The 17,852-nt window shown below is 42.3% G+C and overlaps 1 protein-coding gene across 1 annotated transcript in view; it reads right to left on the reverse strand.

Annotated features, from left to right (window-relative positions):
• Positions 1-11,921: 11,921 nt before the first annotated feature.
• Positions 11,922-17,852, reverse strand: part of RpS18 (ribosomal protein S18) — a 112,187-nt gene continuing 106,256 nt past the window's right edge. Inside the window, 1 exon segment of the mRNA XM_071683070.1 lies at positions 11,922-12,102. Coding sequence (XP_071539171.1) covers positions 11,935-12,102 — 168 coding nt within the window. The 3' untranslated portion in view covers positions 11,922-11,934.

Below are 17,852 nucleotides of genomic sequence, written 5' to 3' on the forward strand. Positions count from 1 at the left end.
AATTCAGTAGAAATACAGTTATGAGCCTTAAGAATTTAACTTACCCCTAAGCTTCTAAAATGAAAACCAAAAAGTTTTGTTTATAGAGAAAAAGGATACTTTTAAGGGTAAGCATAAATAAACGTTGAACCCAATGGTTTGTCATCAGACTTCAACATACCTCTTTACAGCCTTTCGTTACCTCATCAGTCATGAGCCACCGTAGGTATCCCGGAGGGAAGGGATGTTAGCTAGTGACACCAGTCTATCATGGATTTTTTTTCTAATATTTGGGGTTAGTACCATTACATAATTTTGTCAATAAAGGAAATGTTAAGACTGAACTACACGTTTTACAATCTTTCTTGGGGGGGTTTATATGCGATGCGCCTCTTTTCAAAGTCGCCAGGACAGTTTGGACGAGATAGGGTGGAAAACTCAATGTAAAATAAAGTCTTATGGATAACATCAAGAGAGAAAGGCAACAATGTAATCATTACACTTATGAGAATGCAACAGATCCTACGGTCCACACTTTCAACGAACGACTATGCTGGTTAATGCTACTGTTTGAAAAAGAAAACGTGAATGGTTAGCTATTATTGAAAATGTTATTTTTAGTGTGTAGCTTAAACATTTTCTACCTTAAGCGTTTATACGTATTGAAGTGGGACGAGTCAACAAAAACGTATGCGAATTATAAAAACTACTTATGGTTATAAGTCAAACACGCATTCAATTATAGACTTGAACAACGTAAAAAATACGGTCTTACCAAATGTTAAACAAAAGATCTTTCGAAGCAAGGTTAGGTTTGTGGAATTTACTAGGTGCCAATGGACTTAAAATTTGTAACTAATCTTATATTCTAATTTTGCTGGCAACTGTGCTCATATATTTAATGTCACTTTTATGCCATTGTGAAGTCTATCTTGAATGGTTCAAATGTACTTTTGTATTCTTTACTTCCTTAGACTCAACCATCAATCAAAAATATATCGAGGAACATTAAAAATAACCATTTGTACATATTTTGCTTTCGAAATGTATGTATATATATATATATATATATATATATATATATATATATATATATATATATATTGCTTTGTCGCTTTCTCCCGCGCCTGCGAGGTAGCGCAAGGAAACAGACGAAAGAAATGGCCCAACCCACCCCCACAAACATACACACCCACACATCCCAAAGTACACACATACACACACACACACACATATACACACAATTCACACTGTCTGCCCCTACTCACCCCCATTGCCAACCCGCCACACATGGAATAACATCCCCCTCCCCCCCTCATGTGAACGAGGCAGCGCCAGGAAAAGACAACAAAGGCCCCAATTCGTTCACACTCAGTCTCCAGCTGTCATGCAATAATGCCCGAAACCACAGCTCCCTTTTCACATCCAGGCCCCACACAACTTTCCATGGTTTACACCAGACGCTTCACATGCCCTGATTCAATCCACTGACAGCACGTCGACCACGGTATACCACATTGATCCAATTCACTCTATTCCTTGCACGCCTTTCACCCTCCTGCATGTTCAGGCCCCGATCACAAAATTTTTTCACTCCATCTTTCCACCTCCAATTTGGTCTCCCACTTCTCCTCGTTCCCTCCACCTCTGACACATATATCCTCTTGGTCAATCTTTCCTCACGCATTCTCTCCATATAACCAAACCATTTCAAAACACCCTCTTCTGCTCTCTCAACCACACTCTTTTTATTTCAACACATCTCTCTTACCTTTACATTACTTACTTGATCAAACCACCTCACACCACATATTGTCCTTAAACATCTCATTTTCAGCACATCCACCCTCCTGAGCACAACTCTATCCATAGCCAACGCCTCGCAACCATACAACATTGTTGGAACCAATATTCCTTCAAACATACCCATTTTTGCTTTTAGAGATAATGTTCTCGACTTCCACACATTCTTCAAGGCTCCCAGAATTTTCGCCCCCTCCCCCACACTATGATTTACTTCCGCTTCCATGGTTCCATCCGCTGCCAGATCCACTCCCAGATATCTAAAACACTTCACTTCCTCCAGTTTTTCTCCATTCAAACTTACCTCCCAATTGACTTGACCCTCAACCCTACTGTACCTAATAACCTTGCTCTTATTCACATTTACTCTTAACTTTCTTCTTTCACACACTTTACCAAACTCAGTCACCAGCTTCTGCAGTTTCTCACATGAATCAGCCACCAGCGATCTATCATCAGTGAACAACAACTGACTCACTTCCCAAGTTCTTTCATCCCCAACAGACTGCATGCTTGCCCCTCTTTCCAAAACTCTTGAATTCACCTCCCTAACAACCCCATCCATAAACAAATTAAACAACCATGGAGATATCACACACCCCTGCCGCAAACCTACATTCACTTAGAACCAATCACTTTCCTCTCTTCCTACACGTACACATGCCTTACATCCAAGATAAAAACTTTTCACTGCTTCTAACAACTTGCCTCTCACACCATATATTCTTAGTACCTTCCACAGAGCATCTCTATCAACTCTATCATATGCCTTCTCCAGATCCATAAATGCTACATACAAATCCATTTGTTTTTCTAAGTATTTCTCACATACATTCTTCAAAGCAAACACCTGATCCACACATCCTCTACCACTTCTGAAACCACACTACTCTTCTCCAATCTGATGCTCTGTACATGCCTTCACCCTCTCCATCAATACCCTCCCATATAATTTACCAGGGAAACTCAACAAACTTATACCTCTGTAATTTGAGCACTCTTATCCCCTTTGCCTTTGTACAATGGCACTATGCAAGCATTCCGTCAATCCTCAGGCACCTCACAATGAATCATTTATTTACTTATTTATTTTGCTTTGTCACTGTCTCCCGCGTTTGCGAGGTAGCGCAAGGAAACAGACGAAAGAATGGCCCAACCCGCCCACATACACATGTATATATATACACGTCCACACACGTAAATATACATACCTATACATCTCAATGTACACATATATATACACACAGACATATACATATATACACATGTACATAATTCATACTGTCTGCCTTTATTTGTTTCCATCGCCACCCCGTCACACATGGAAATAACAACCCCCTCCCCTCTCATGTGCGCGAGGTAGCGCTAGGAAAAGACAACAAAGGCCACATTCGTTAACACTCAGTCTCTAGCTGTCATGTAATAATGCACCGAAACCACAGCTCCCTTTCCACATCCAAGACCCACAAAACTTTCCATAGTTTACCCCAGACGCTTCACATGCCCTGCTTCAATCCATTGACAGCACGTCGACCACGGTTTACCACATCGATCCAGTTCACTATTCCTTGCACGCCTTTCACCCTCCTGCATGTTCAGGCCCCGAGCACTCAAAATCTTTTTCACTCTATCTTTCCACCTCCAACTTGGTCTCCCACTTCTCCTCGTTCCCTCCACCTCTGACACATATATCCTCTTGGTCAATCTTTTCTCACTCATTCTCTCCATATAACCAAACCATTTCAAAACACCCTCTTCTGCTCTCTCAACCAAACTCTTTTTATTTCCACACATCTCTCTTACCCTTACATTACTTACTCGATCAAACCACCTCACACCACATATTGTCCTCAAACATCTCATTTTCAGCACATCCACCCTCCTGCGCACAACTCTATCCATAGCCAACGCCTCGCAACCATACAACATTGTTGGAACCACTATTCCTTCAAACATAACCACTTTTGCTTTCAGAGATAATGTTCTCAACTTCCACACATTCTTCAAGGCTCCAAGAATTTTCGCCCCCTCCCCCACCATATGATTCACTTCCGCTTCCATCCGCTGCCAGATCCACTTCCAGATATCTAAAACACTTTACTTCCTCCAGTTTTTCTCCATTCAAACTTACCTCCCAATTGACTTGACCCTCAACCCTACTGTACCTAATAACCTTGCTCTTATTCACATTCACTCTTAACTTTCTTCTTTCACACACTTTACCAAACTCAGTCACCAGCTTCTGCAGTTTCTTACATGAATCAGCCACCAGCGATCTATCACCAGCGAACAACAACTGACTCACTTCCCAAGCTCTCTCATCCACAACAGACTTAATACTTGCCCCTCTTTCCAAAACTCTTGCATTCACCTCCCTAACAACCCCATCCATAAACAAATTAAACAACCATGGAGACATCACACACCCCTGCCGCAAACCTACATTCACTTAGAACCAATCACTTTCCACTCTTCCAACACGTGCACATGCCTTACATCCAAGATAAAAACTTTTCACTGCTTCTAACAACTTGCCTCACACCATATATTCTTAAAACCTTCCACAGAGCATCTCTATCAACTCTTGTCATATGCCTTCTCCAGATCCATAAATGCTACATACAAATCCATTTGTTTTTCTAAGTATTTCTCACATACATTCATCAAAGCAAACATCCGATCCACACATCCTCTACCACTTCTAAAACCACACTGCTCTTCCCCAATCTGATGCTCTGTACATGCCCTCACCCTCTCAATCAATACCCTCCCATATAATTTCCCAGGAATACTCAACAAACTTATACCTCTGTAATTTGAGCACTCACTCTTATCCCCTTTGCCTTTGTACAATGGCAATATGCAAGCATTCCGCCAATCCTCAGGCATCTCACCATGAATCACACATACATTAAATAATCTTTCCATCCAGTCAACAATACAGTCACCCCCTTTTTTAATAAATTCCACTGCAATACCATCCAAACCTGCTGCCTTGCCGGCTTTCATCTTCCGTAAAGCTTTTACTACCTCTTCTCTGTTTACCAAATCATTTTCCCTAAACCTCTCACTTTGCACACCAACTCGACCAAAACACCCTATATCTGCCACTCTTATCATCAAACACATTCAACAAACCTTCAAAACACTCACTCCATCTCCTTCTCACATCACCACTACTTGTTATCATCTCCCCATTAGCCCCCTTCACTGAAGTTCCCATTTGCTCCCTTGTCTTACGCACTTTATTTACCTCCTTCCAAAACATCTTTTTATTCTCCCTAAAATTTAATGATACTCTCTCACCCCAACTCTCATTTCCCCTCTTTTCAACCTCTTGCACCTTTCTCTTAACCTCCTGCCTCTTTCTTTTATACCTCTCCCATTCATTTGCATTTTTTCCCTGCAAAAATCGTCCAAATGCCTCTCTCTTCTCTTTCACTAATAATCTTACTTCTTCCCACCACTCATTACCTTTTCTAATCAACCCACCTCCCACGCTTCTCATGCCACAAGCATCTTTTGCGCAAGCCATCACTGCTTCCCTAAATACATCCCATTCCTCCCCCACTCCCCTTACCTCCTTTGTTCTCACCTTTTTCCATTCTGTACTCAGTCTCTCCTGGTACTTCCTCACACAAGTCTCCTTCCCAAGCTCACTCACTCTCTTCACCCCAACATTCTCTCTTCTTTTCTGAAAACCCCCACAAATCTTCACCTTCGCCTCTACAAGATAATGATCAGACATCCCTCCAGTTGCACCTCTCAGCACATTAACATCCAAAAGTCTCTCTTTCGTGCGTCTATCAATTAACACAATCCAATAACGCTCTCTGGCCATCTCTCCTACTTACATACGTATACTTATGTATATCTCGCTTTTTAAACCAGGTATTCCCAATCACCAGTCCTTTTTCAGCACAAATCTACAAGCTCTTCACCATTTCCATTTACAACACTGAACACTCCATGTATACCAATTATTCCCTAAACTGCCACATTACTCACCTTTGCATTCAAATCTCCCATCACTATAACCTGGTCTCTTGCACCAAAACCACTAACACGCTCATTCTGCTGCTCCCAAAACACTTGCCTCTCATGATCTTTCTTCTCATGCCCAGGTGCATATGCACCAATAATCACCAATCTCTCTCCATCAACTTTCAGTTTTACCCATATCAATCTAGAATTTACTTTCTTACACTGTCACATACTCCCACCACTCTTGATTCATGTGTAGTGCTACTCCTTCCCTTGCTCTTGTCCTCTCAGTAACCCCTGACTTTACTCCCAAGACATTTCCAAACCACTCTTCCCCTTTACCCTCGAGCTTCGTTTCACTCAGAGCCAAAACATCCAGGTTCCTTTCCTCAAACATACTACCTATCTCTCCTTTTTTCTCATCTTGGTTACATCCACACACATTTAGACACCCCAATCTGAGCCTTCGAGGAGGGTGAGCACTCCTCGCGTGACTCCTTCTGTTTCCCCTTTTAGAAAGTTAAAATAAAAGGAGGGGAGGGTTTCTGGCCCCCCGCTCCCGTTCCCTTTAGTCGCCTTCTACGACACGTAAGGAATGCGTGGGTAGTAGTCTTTCTCCCCTATCCCCAGGGATAACTCCCCTATCCCCAGGGATAATCATATATACATTAAATAACCTTACCAACCAGTCAACAATACAGTCACCCCCTTTTTTTAATAAATTCCACTGCAATACTATCCAAACCTGCTGCCTTGCCGGCTTTCATCTTCCGCAAAGCTTTTACTACCTCTTCTCTGTTTACCAAATCATTTTCCCTAACCCTCTCACTTTGCACACCACCTCGACCAACACTCCCTTTATCTGCCACTCTATCATCAAACGCATTCAACAAGTGAATGTAGGTTTGCGGCAGGGGTGTGTGATGTCTCCATGGTTGTTTAATTTGTTTATGGATGGGGTTGTTAGGGAGGTGAATTCGAGTTTTGGAAAGAGGGACAAGTATGCCGTCTGTTGTGGATGAGAGTGCTTGGGAAGTGAGTCAGTTGTTGTTCGCTGATGATACAGCGCTGGTGGCTGATTCGTGAGAAACTGCAGAAGCTGGTGACTGAGTTTGGTAAAGTGTGAAAGAAGAAAGTTGAGAGTAAATGTGAATAAGAGCAAGGTTATTAGGTATAGTAGGGTTGAGTGACAAGTCAATTGGGAGGTAAGTTTGAATGGAGAAAAACTGGAGGAAGTGAAGTGTTTTAGATATCTGGGAGTGGATTTGGCAGCGGATGGATCCATTGAAGCGGAAGTGAATCATAGGGTGGGGGAGGGGGCGAAAGTTCTGGGAGCGTCGAAGAATGTGTAGAAGTCGAGAACGTTGTATGTCGGAAAGCAAAAATGGGTATATTTGAGGGAATAGTGGTTCCAACAATGTTATATGGTTGCGAGGCGTGGGATATAGATAGATTTGTGCGGAGGAGTGTGGAGGTGCTGGAAATGAGATGTTTGAGGACAATATATGGTGAGGTGGTTTGATCGAGTAAGTAATAATAAGGTAAGAGAGATGTGTGGTAATAAAAAGTGTGGTTGAGAGAGCAGAGGGTGTTTTGAAATGGCTTTTGTCACATGGAGAGAATGAGTGAGGAAAAATTGACAGAGGATATGTGTCAGAAGTGGAGGGAACAAGAAGTGGAGACCAAATTGGAGGTGGAAAGATGGAGTGAAAAAGATTTTGAGTGATCGGGGCCTGAACATGGAGGAGGGTGAAAAGCGTGCACGGAATAGTGGATTGGAACGATGTGGTATACCGTGGTCGACGTACTGTCAATAGATTGAACCAGGGTATGTGAAGCGTCTGGGGTAAACCGTGGAAAGTTCTGTGGGGCCTGGATGTGGAAAGGGAGCTGTGGTTTCGGTGCATTATTACATGACAGAGACCGAGTGTGAACGAATGGGGCCTTTATCGTCTTTTCCTAGCGCTACCTCTCACATGAGGGTGGAGGGGGTTATTTCATGTGTGGCGGGTTGGCGATGGGAATGAATAAAGGCAGATAGTATGTTTATGTACATGTGTATATATGTATATGTCTGTGTGTGTGTGTGTATATATATATATATATATATATATATATATATATATATATATATATATATATATATATATATATATATAAGAGTGAGTGCTCAAATTACAGAGGTATAAGTTTGTTGAGTATTCCTGGTAAATTATATGGGAGGGTGTTGATTGAGAGGGTGAAGGCATGTACAGAGCATCAGATTGGGGAAGAGCAGTGCGGTTTCAGAAGTGGTAGAGGATGTGTGGATCAGGTGTTTGCTTTGAAGAATGTATGCGAGAAATACTTAGAAAAGCAAAGGGATTTGTATGTAGCATTTATGGATCTGGAGAAGGCATATGATAGAGTTGATAGAGATGCTCTGTGGAAGGTATTAGGAATATATGGTGTGGGAGGCAAGTTGTTAGAAGCAGTGAAAAGTTTTTATCGAGGATGTAAGGCATGTGTACGTGTAGGAAGAGAGGAAAGTGATTGGTTCTCAGTGAATGTAGGTTTGCGGCAGGGGTGTGTGATGTCTCCATGGTTGTTTAATTTGTTTATGGATGGGGTTGTTAGGGAGGTAAATGCAAGAGTCCTGGAAAGAGGGGCAAGTATGAAGTCTGTTGGGGATGAGAGAGCTTGGGAAGTGAGTCAGTTGTTGTTCGCTGATGATACAGCGCTGGTGGCTGATTCATGTGAGAAACTGCAGAAGCTGGTGACTGAGTTTGGTAAAGTGTGTGGAAGAAGAAAGTTAAGAGTAAATGTGAATAAGAGCAAGGTTATTAGGTACAGTAGGGTTGAGGGTCAAGTCAATTGGGAGGTGAGTTTGAATGGAGAAAAACTGGAGGAAGTGAAGTGTTTTAGATATCTGGGAGTGGATCTGTCAGCGGATGGAACCATGGAAGCGGAAGTGGATCATAGGGTGGGGAGGGGGCGAAAATTTTGGGATCCTTGAAAAATGTGTGGAAGTCGAGAACATTATCTCGGAAAGCAAAAATGGGTATGTTTGAAGGAATAGTGGTTCCAACAATGTTGTATGGTTGCGGGGCGTGGGCTATGGATAGAGTTGTGCGTAGGAGGATGGACGTGCTGGAAATGAGATGTTTGAGGAAAATGTGTGGTGTGAGGTGGTTTGATCGAGTAAGTAACGTAAGGGTAAGAGAGATGTGTGGAAATAAAAAGAGCGTGGTTGAGAGAGCAGAAGAGGGTGTTTTGAAATGGTTTGGGCACATGGAGAGAATGAGTGAGGAAAGATTGACCAAGAGGATATATGTGTCGGAGGTGGAGGGAACGAGGAGAAGAGGGAGACTAAATGGAGGTGGAAAGATGGAGTGAAAAAGATTTTGTGTGATCGGGGCCTGAACATGCAGGAGGGTGAAAGGAGGGCAAGGAATAGAGTGAATTGGAGCGATGTGGTATACAGGGGTTGACGTGCTGTCAGTGGATTGAATCAAGGCATGTGAAGCGTCTGGGGTAAACCATGGAAAGCTGTGTAGGTATGTATGTTTGCGTGTGTGGACGTGTGTATGTACATGTGTATGGGGGGGGGGGGTTGGGCCATTTCTTTTGTCTGTTTCCTTGCGCTACCTCGCAAACGCGGGAGACAGCGACAAAGTATAAAAAAAAAAAAAAAAAATATATATATATGTGTACATTGAGATGTATAGGTATGTATATTTGCGTGTGTGGACGTGTAAGTATATACATGTGTATGTGGGTGGGTTGGGCCTTTCTTTCTTCTCTCCTTGCGCTACCTCACAAAGGAACAGATAAGGGGGCCAGGTGAGGATATTCCCTCAAAGGCCCAGTCCCCTGTTCTTAACGCTACCTTGCTAATGCGGGAAATGGCGAATAGTTTGAAAGAAAAAGAAAGATATATATATATCTTTCTTTTTCTTTCAAACTATTCGCCATTTCCCGCATTAGCAAGGTAGCGTTAAGAACAGGGGACTGGGCCTTTGAGGGAATATCCTCACCTGGCCCCCTTCTCTGTTCCTTCTTTTGGAAAATTAAAAAAAAAAAAAAAAAAAAAAACGAGAGGGGAGGATTTCCAGCCCCCGCTCCCTCCCCTTTTAGTCGCCTTCTACGACACGCAGGGAATACGTGGGAAGTATTCTTTCTCCCCTATCCCCAGGGATTAAATTATATATATATATATATATATATATATATATATATATATATATATATATATATATATATATATACACACATTTCTCGCATTACCAAGGTAGCATAAAAAACATGAATGAGCCTTAGAAGTCAAAATCCTCACGTGGTGCCCTTCATTGTTCCTCCTTTTAAAAATTTGGAAACGTAGGGTAGGAATTCCAGCCCTACACTAGCCCGTCAACTTCTTTCTTAAAAACAAGTGCATCACACACGCGCGCACTTACACAAAGCCCATTTCAGTGTTCTTGGAGGCAACTTAACGCGTGAAACGGCATTTTAAGAAAAAAAAATTACCGGATCTAGACTACTACATCTAGAAAGCCGGTTACTTCACCGTTTGATCCCACAATTTATGTTCTATGATGTTTGCACAACCACTTGCAGTAAGTGCAAGGAAATAAGGTTGCAAATTTTCTTCTATAAGGTAGTTGTATCATGGGTTTTATATAAAAGTTATCAGGATGTTAAAACTTGTGATGTATATGACAGACACCCCTCTGCCTGGTTGGTTGGGTTTCTGATGGGTTTGTATGATGTATCTGAGTTCACGACCGGTGTGTATGGTTACCATGGCTGTTTTAATTTCTTTTTGGGTGGTGTGGAGAGAGGTGAATGCAAGGGTCAGTTGGGAGTTAGTGGGTGGGTAATATGGTCGTCTTCTTGTATCAATGCTGATGGCAAACTGCAGCAGCTGGCGTTTTAGTTTGGGAGGCTGTGAAAGACGTTTTAGTAATAGAATAGGAAGGCTATTAACTGTAGAGGTTATTAGGAGAGCGATAATTTTGGAGCTTTACATTCTCATCGAGAAATACGTCTGTCCAATTTATGTTGTAGCCATGGGCAACTCAAATATGAGCTTTGACATGTTTCTTTCATCTCAAAGCTTTGGAAAAAGGTATCCCTCGTCTTTCAAACTTATGACCTGGCATTTTTTTTTGAACTCTAAAATTCATAAATACTTCTCTACATTTCATTACCCACTATATTTCAATCAGGGCCCGGGTTTGATGTAGACTTTGGTCCATGATGGGGGGGGGGGGGGAGAGAAAGATAAGCACGTTTGATGTTATAGCATATGGATGCAAGGCTTTGGCCTTTAAAAAATGTAATGGATGATGGACATTTAGTGAAGCAGGGTGGGTTGATTGGTCTCGGGGACGTTCATGAACAGAGGTACTCTAGCTTCAGTGCATTAGTATAACATGACAGTGAATGTGAGCAAACAATGACTTTTTCGCCTGTTCATGTGATAACTTACTAATGCAAGTAATGACATTATGAGCAATAGGTAGAAACATTAGGTAGTAGTAGTACTTACGAACATTAAGCAAGAGCATTAGGTAGTAGTAATTAGCATGTAGGAGCCTCTACAAACATTTCACACGACTTCCCATCTGCCAATGGCCTGTTAAGGGTCAGGCAATAGAGAGACAGTAGCACTGGAGTTCAATAGTTGTGACACTATTGCCATGGCCATCCCCTAGATGGACTTTACGGGAAAAGGCGTCGGTGATAGCGATACGAAAAAAGTAAAAAATAAAAACTTAGGTATCTTGATAGATACAGCCAAAAGAGATGTTACAATAAAGCAGTCCGACATTTTCAACTAGATAAAACAATATTGTACACTAATCTAACCATGATACTGAATATAAAGCCAGCTCAGTGACACCAACCAGATAAATCAAGTCAACTAATACAAGCGAACTAAATAGTTTCCTTGTTTTCTAGTGCATACAACTTGAGACTTTGATAACCTTTCAGTATCAAAAAATTCAGTTTCATCAAACTTTATGATATACTGGCAGAAGTTCGTAAACATCCATCCAACATGTGCACACAAATCATTGTACAAGAGATGCACTCTGCACTTTGTCTACATCTCATTACTTTCTTGCACTCTTATTGATACCGTCTTTTGGTTGGTTAATGAAAAAATCAAACGACACTCAAGCTTTACTTCTTCTTAGACACACCAACAGTGCGACAACGACGGCCTGTCATCTTTGTGCGTTGACCATGCACACGCAGACGCCAAAAAGTGACGCAGTCACAATGGGCACGAATTTTCTTCAATCTCTTAAGATCCTCACATAGTTTTGTCTCAAGGCCATTAGACATCACCTGAAAACACAAAAGAAAAAGGATACTACACATATACTACACATTTACAGAACTTCTACATGTTCTTAACATATATTTAATGTAACCAAAGAACAACAATCAACCTAAAATATCACTTCTCTTCAAAAATTAAGCATGTAAATGTCATAGTATGGCATGAATGTCAATGTTTCTTTGTTCATGACTAACTCAAATAAATGGGCGGGGCAATTAGATACAAAAAATACTATATAGTGTTCCCAGTTTGCCTCATAAAAAGGTTACCAGTAACACATAAAGAATGGCTTCATTTACTAGTATCCTCTTTAGCCATCATTTATAATGCACTGACTCCAGAGCTGCCCCTCCCCAACAAGTCAAGCATCACAGACCTTTCCATGGATTCTTCTAAACTTTACAAACCCGGACTCTGTGAAATGACAGCAAACTGCTCCATATGCATCGTTCCAATTTGCTATGACCCATGCATACATCACATCCTCTTGCACATCTAGCCCCACAACTAAAAGAATTTTTTTGGTCCATCCTTCCACCTCCATCTGCTTTCATTTTCTGTTTCCTCCATCCAACAAGTCAGCCTCTCCACATTAATCACCTCTTAATTTCAGCAGACACTCTTCAGCTCTCTCTTACATGCTCTTCTTACTATCTCGCTTCTCTCTTACCCATCATTTCATCCCTTATCAACCTCAAACCCCATATTCCTCTAAATCAATAATTTCCCAACACATCCACCTGCCTCCATGCTTCTTATACCTAGGCCCCATGCCTCATAACCTCAACACCATCGGTACATACTAATCTTTGCCTTCACAGTCAGGGGCCTATCTTTCCACACTCTCCTCAGTGGACTCCGGACCTTGGCTCCATTCTGCTCCAATCAGATGCCATACCAACTACCAGGTACCTATGGCTTCCCATGGTGTGGAAGTTAGTGTTCCTGAGATGCATTCACGGGCTGCCTAGGGTCAAGCACATAGGTTCAAATCCTGGTTGATGCTGTCTAGTCAACCTAGCTGTCCGTCCACCCCTACACTTTGGTCAATAAAATGGGTACCTAGCTCAGGCTCTTTGAAATGTTTTTACCAGGGATGTATAGCATGTGTAATAGTAGGAAAACATAAGAGCGACTGGTTCCCAGTGAATGTTGGTCTGCAGCACAAGTGTGTGATGTCCCCAAGGTTGTTTAATTTGTTTATGGATGGGGTGGTTAGGGAGGCAAATGCAAGAGTTTTGGAAAGGGGCAAGTATGCAGTCCGGTGGGGATAAGAGGGCCTAGAAGCGAGTCAGTTGTTTGCCGATGATACAGGTCTAGTGGCTGATTTGTGTGAAACTACAGAAGTTCGTGACCAAGTTTGGAAAATGTGTGAAAGGTGAAAGTTGAGTAAATGAAAGAAAGCAAGGTTTATTAGGTTCAGTAGGGTTGAAGGGAGTTAATTGGGATGCAAGTTTGAATGTAGAAAAATTGGAAGTAAAGGGTTTTAGATATCTGGGAGTAGACTTAGAAGCAGATGGAACCATGGAAGCAGAAGAGTCACAGGGTGGGGGACAGGGTAAAGGTTCTGGGAGTAATTAACGTGTGGAAAGAGAGAATGTTATCTCGGAGAGCAAAAAAGGTTAGGTTTGAAGGAATAGTTCCTATGTTGTTTGGCTGTGAGGCATGGGCTATTGATAGCGGTGTATGGAGAAGAGTGGATGTATTGGAAATTAAATGTTTGAGAACAATATGTGGTGCAAGGTGGTTTGATTGACTAAGTAATGAAAGAGTAAGAGATGTGTGACAAAGAGGCGTTGAGAGCAGAAGAGGGTGAGTAAAAACAGTTTGGACATGGCAAGAATGAGTGAGGAAAGACTGACAAAGAGGATATACGTGTAAGAGGTGGAGGGAACAAGAAGCACGAGACCAATTTGGAGGTGGAAGGAGTGAGTTAAAAAAGGTTTTGAGCAATCGGGCCCTGAACATACAGGAGGGTGAAAGGCACGCAAGGAATAGAATGAATTGGAACGCTGTGGTACACTGAGGTTGATGTGCTAAGGTAAACCATAGAAAGTTTTGTGGGGCCTGGATATGAAAAGAGCTGTGGTTTCAGTGCATCACACATTACAGCTAGAGACAGTATGAACAAATGTGACCTTTTGTCCTTTCCCAACACTACCTCATGGGAGGTGGGGGGGGATGCCATTTTCATGTGTGGTGAGGTGGCAACGGGAATGAATAAAGGCAGCAAGTATGGATTATGTGCATGAGTATGTATGTATATATCTATGTATATATATATATGTATACGTTAAAAGGTATAGAAGAGATGGCCACAGAGCATCATTGGATTACGTGTTTATTGATAGGCGCGTGAAAGAGAGACTTTTGGATATTAATGTACTGAGGTGCAACTGGAGGGATGTCTGATCATTATCTTGTGGAGGCGAAGGTGAAGATTTCTAGAGGTTTTCAGAAAGGAAGAGAGAATGTTGGGGTGAAGAGAGTGCTGAGAGTAAGTGAGCTTGGGAGGGAGACTTGTGTGAGAAAGTACCATGGGAGACTGAGTACAAAATGGAAAAAGGTGAGAACAAAGGAGGTAAGGGGAGTGGGGGAGGAATGGGATGTATTTAGGGAAGCAGTGATGGCTTGCGCATAAGATGCTTGTGGCATAAGAACCTGGGAGGTGGGCAGATTAGAAAGGGTAGTGAGTGGTGGGATGAAGAAGTAAGATTATTAGTGAAAGAAGAGAGGCATTTGGACGATTTTTGCAGGGAAATACTGCAAATGAGTGGTAGATGTATAAAACAAAGAAGCAGGTCAAGAGAAAGGTGCAAGAGGTGAAAAAGAGGGCAAATGAGAGTTGGGGTGAGAGTATCATTAAATTTTAGGGAGAATAAAAAGATGTTTTGGAAGGAGGTAAATAAAGTGCGTAAGACAAGGGAACAAATGGGAACTTCAGTGAAACGGGCTAATTGGGAGTTGATAAGTAGTGGTGATGTCAGAAGGAGATGGAGTGAGTATTTTGAAGGTTTGTTGAGAAAGTTTGATGATAGAGTGGCTAATATAGGGTGTTTTGGTCTAGGTGGTGTGCAAAATGAGAGAGATTAGGGAAAATGATTTGGTAAACAGAGAAGAGGTAGGAAAAGCTTTGCGATGAGAAAGGTGGCAAGGCAGCAGGTTTGGATGGTATTGCAGTGGAATTTATTAAAAAAAGGGGGTGACTGTATTGTTGACTGGTTGGTAAAGTTATTTAATGTATGTATGATTCATGGTGAGGTGCCTGAGGATTAGCCAACTGCTTGCATAGTGCCATTGTACAAAGAAAGGCAAAGGGTATAGAAGCGAGTGCTCAAATTACGGAGGTATAAGTTTGTTGAGTATTCCTGGTAAATTATATGGGAGGGTATTGATTGAGAGGGTGAAGGCATGTACAGAGCATCAGATTGGGGAAGAGTAGTGTGGTTTCAGAAGTGGTAGAGGATGTGTGGATCAGGTGTTTGCTTTGAAGAATGTATGCGAGAAATACTTAGAAAAGCAAATGGATTTGTATGTAGCATTTATGGATCTGGAGAAGGCATATGATAGAGTTGATACAGATGCTCTGTGGAAGGTATGAAGAATATATGGTGTAGGAGGCAGCTGTTAGAAGCAGTGAAAAGTTTTTATCAAGGATGTAAGGCATGGTTACGTGTAGGAAGAGAGGAAAGTGATTGGTTCTAAGTGAATGTAAATTTGCGGCAGGGGTGTGTGATGTCTCCATGGTTGTTTAATTTGTTTATGGATGGGGTTGTTAGGGAGGTGAATGCAAGAGTCTTGGAAAGAGGGCAAGTGTGCAGTCTGTTGTGGATGGGAGAGCTTGGGAAGCGAGTCAGTTGTTGTTTGCTGATGATAAAACGCTGGAGGCTCATTCATGTGAGAAACTGCAGAAGCTGGTGACTGAGTTTGGTAAAGTGTGTGAAAGTTGAGAGTAAATGTGAATAAGAGCAAGGTTATTGGGTACAGTAGGGTTGAAGGTCAAGTCAACTGGGAGGTAAGTTTGAATGGAGAAAAACTGGAGAGGAAGTGAAGTGTTTTAGATATCTGGAATCATAGGGTGGAAGTGGATCATAGGGTGGGGGAGGGGGCGAAAATCCTGGGAGCCTTGAAGAATGTGTGGAAGTCGAGAACATTATCTCAGAAAGCAAAAATGGGTATGTTTGAAGGAATAGTGGTTCCAACAATGTTGTATGGTTGCGAGGCGTGGGCTATGGATAGAGTTGAGCGCAGGAGGGTGGATGTGCTGAAAATGAGATGTTTGAGGACAATATGTGGTGTGAGGTGGTTTGATCAAGTAAGTAATGTAAGGGTAAGAGAGATGTGTGGAAATAAAAAGAATGCGGTTGAGAGAGCAGAAGTGGTTGTCTTGAAATGGTTTGGTCACATGGAGAGAATGAGTGAGGAAAGATTGACAAATAGGATATACGTGTCGAGGAGGAGGGAACAAGGAGAAGTGGGAGACCAAATTGGAGGTGGAAAGATGGAGTGAAAAAGATTTTGAGTGCTCGGGGCCTGAACATGCAGGAGGGTGAAAGGCGTGCAAGGAATAGAGTGAATTGGAACGATGTGGTATACTGGGGTCGATGTGCTGTCAATGGATTGAAGCAGGGCATGTGAAGCGTCTGGGGTAAACCATGGAAAGTTCTTTGGGGCCTGGATGTGGAAAGGGAGCTGTGGTTTCGGTGCATTATTACATGACAGCTAGAGACCGAGTGTGAACGAATGGGGCCTTTGTTGTCTTTTCCTAGCACTACCTCGCACACATGAGAGGGGAGGGGGTTGTTATTCCATGTGTGGCGAGGTGGCGATGGGAATAAATAAAGGCAGACAGTATGAATTATGTACATGTGTATATATGTATATGTCTGTGTGTGTATATATATGTATACATTGAGATATACAGGTATGTATACTTGTGTGGGTGGACGAGTATGTATATACTTGTGTATGTGGGTGGGTTGAGCTATTCTTTCGTCTGTTTCCTTGCACTACCTCGCTAACGTGGGAGACAGTGACAAAGCAAAATAAATTTTTTTTTTCTTGCTTTGTCGCTGTCTCCCGCGTTTGCGAGGTAGCACAAGGAAACGGACAAAAGAAATGGCCCAACCCACCCCCATACATACGTCCACACACGCAAATATACATACCTACACAGCTTTCCATGGTTTACCCCAGACGCTTCACATGCCCTGATTCAATCCACTGACAGCACGTCAACCCCGGTATACCACATCAATCCAATTCACTCTATTCCTTGCCCTCCTTTCACCCTCCTGCATGTTCAGGCCCCGATCACACAAAATCCTTTTCACTCCATCTTTCCACCTCCAATTTGGTCTCCCACTTCTCCTCCTTCCCCCCACCTCCGACACATATATCCTCTTGGTCAATCTTTCCTCACTCATTCTCTCCATGTGCCCAAACCATTTCAAAACACCCTCTTCTGCTCTCTGAACCACGCTCTTTTTATTTCCACACATCTCTCTTACCCTTACGTTACTTACTCGAACAAACCACCTCACACCACGCATTGTCCTCAAACATCTCATTTCCAGCACATCCATCCTCCTGCGCACCACAATCCATAGCCCACGCCTCGCAACCATACAACATTGATGGAACCACTATTCCTTCAAACATACCCATTTTTGCTTTCAGAGATAATGTTCTCGACTTCCACACATTCTTCAAGGCTCGCAGAATTTTCGCCCCCTCCCCCACCCTATGATCCACT

This window comes from Panulirus ornatus, chromosome 3 (genome assembly GCF_036320965.1).
Source record: "Panulirus ornatus isolate Po-2019 chromosome 3, ASM3632096v1, whole genome shotgun sequence".
Classification (NCBI taxonomy): Eukaryota; Metazoa; Arthropoda; class Malacostraca; order Decapoda; family Palinuridae; genus Panulirus; species Panulirus ornatus.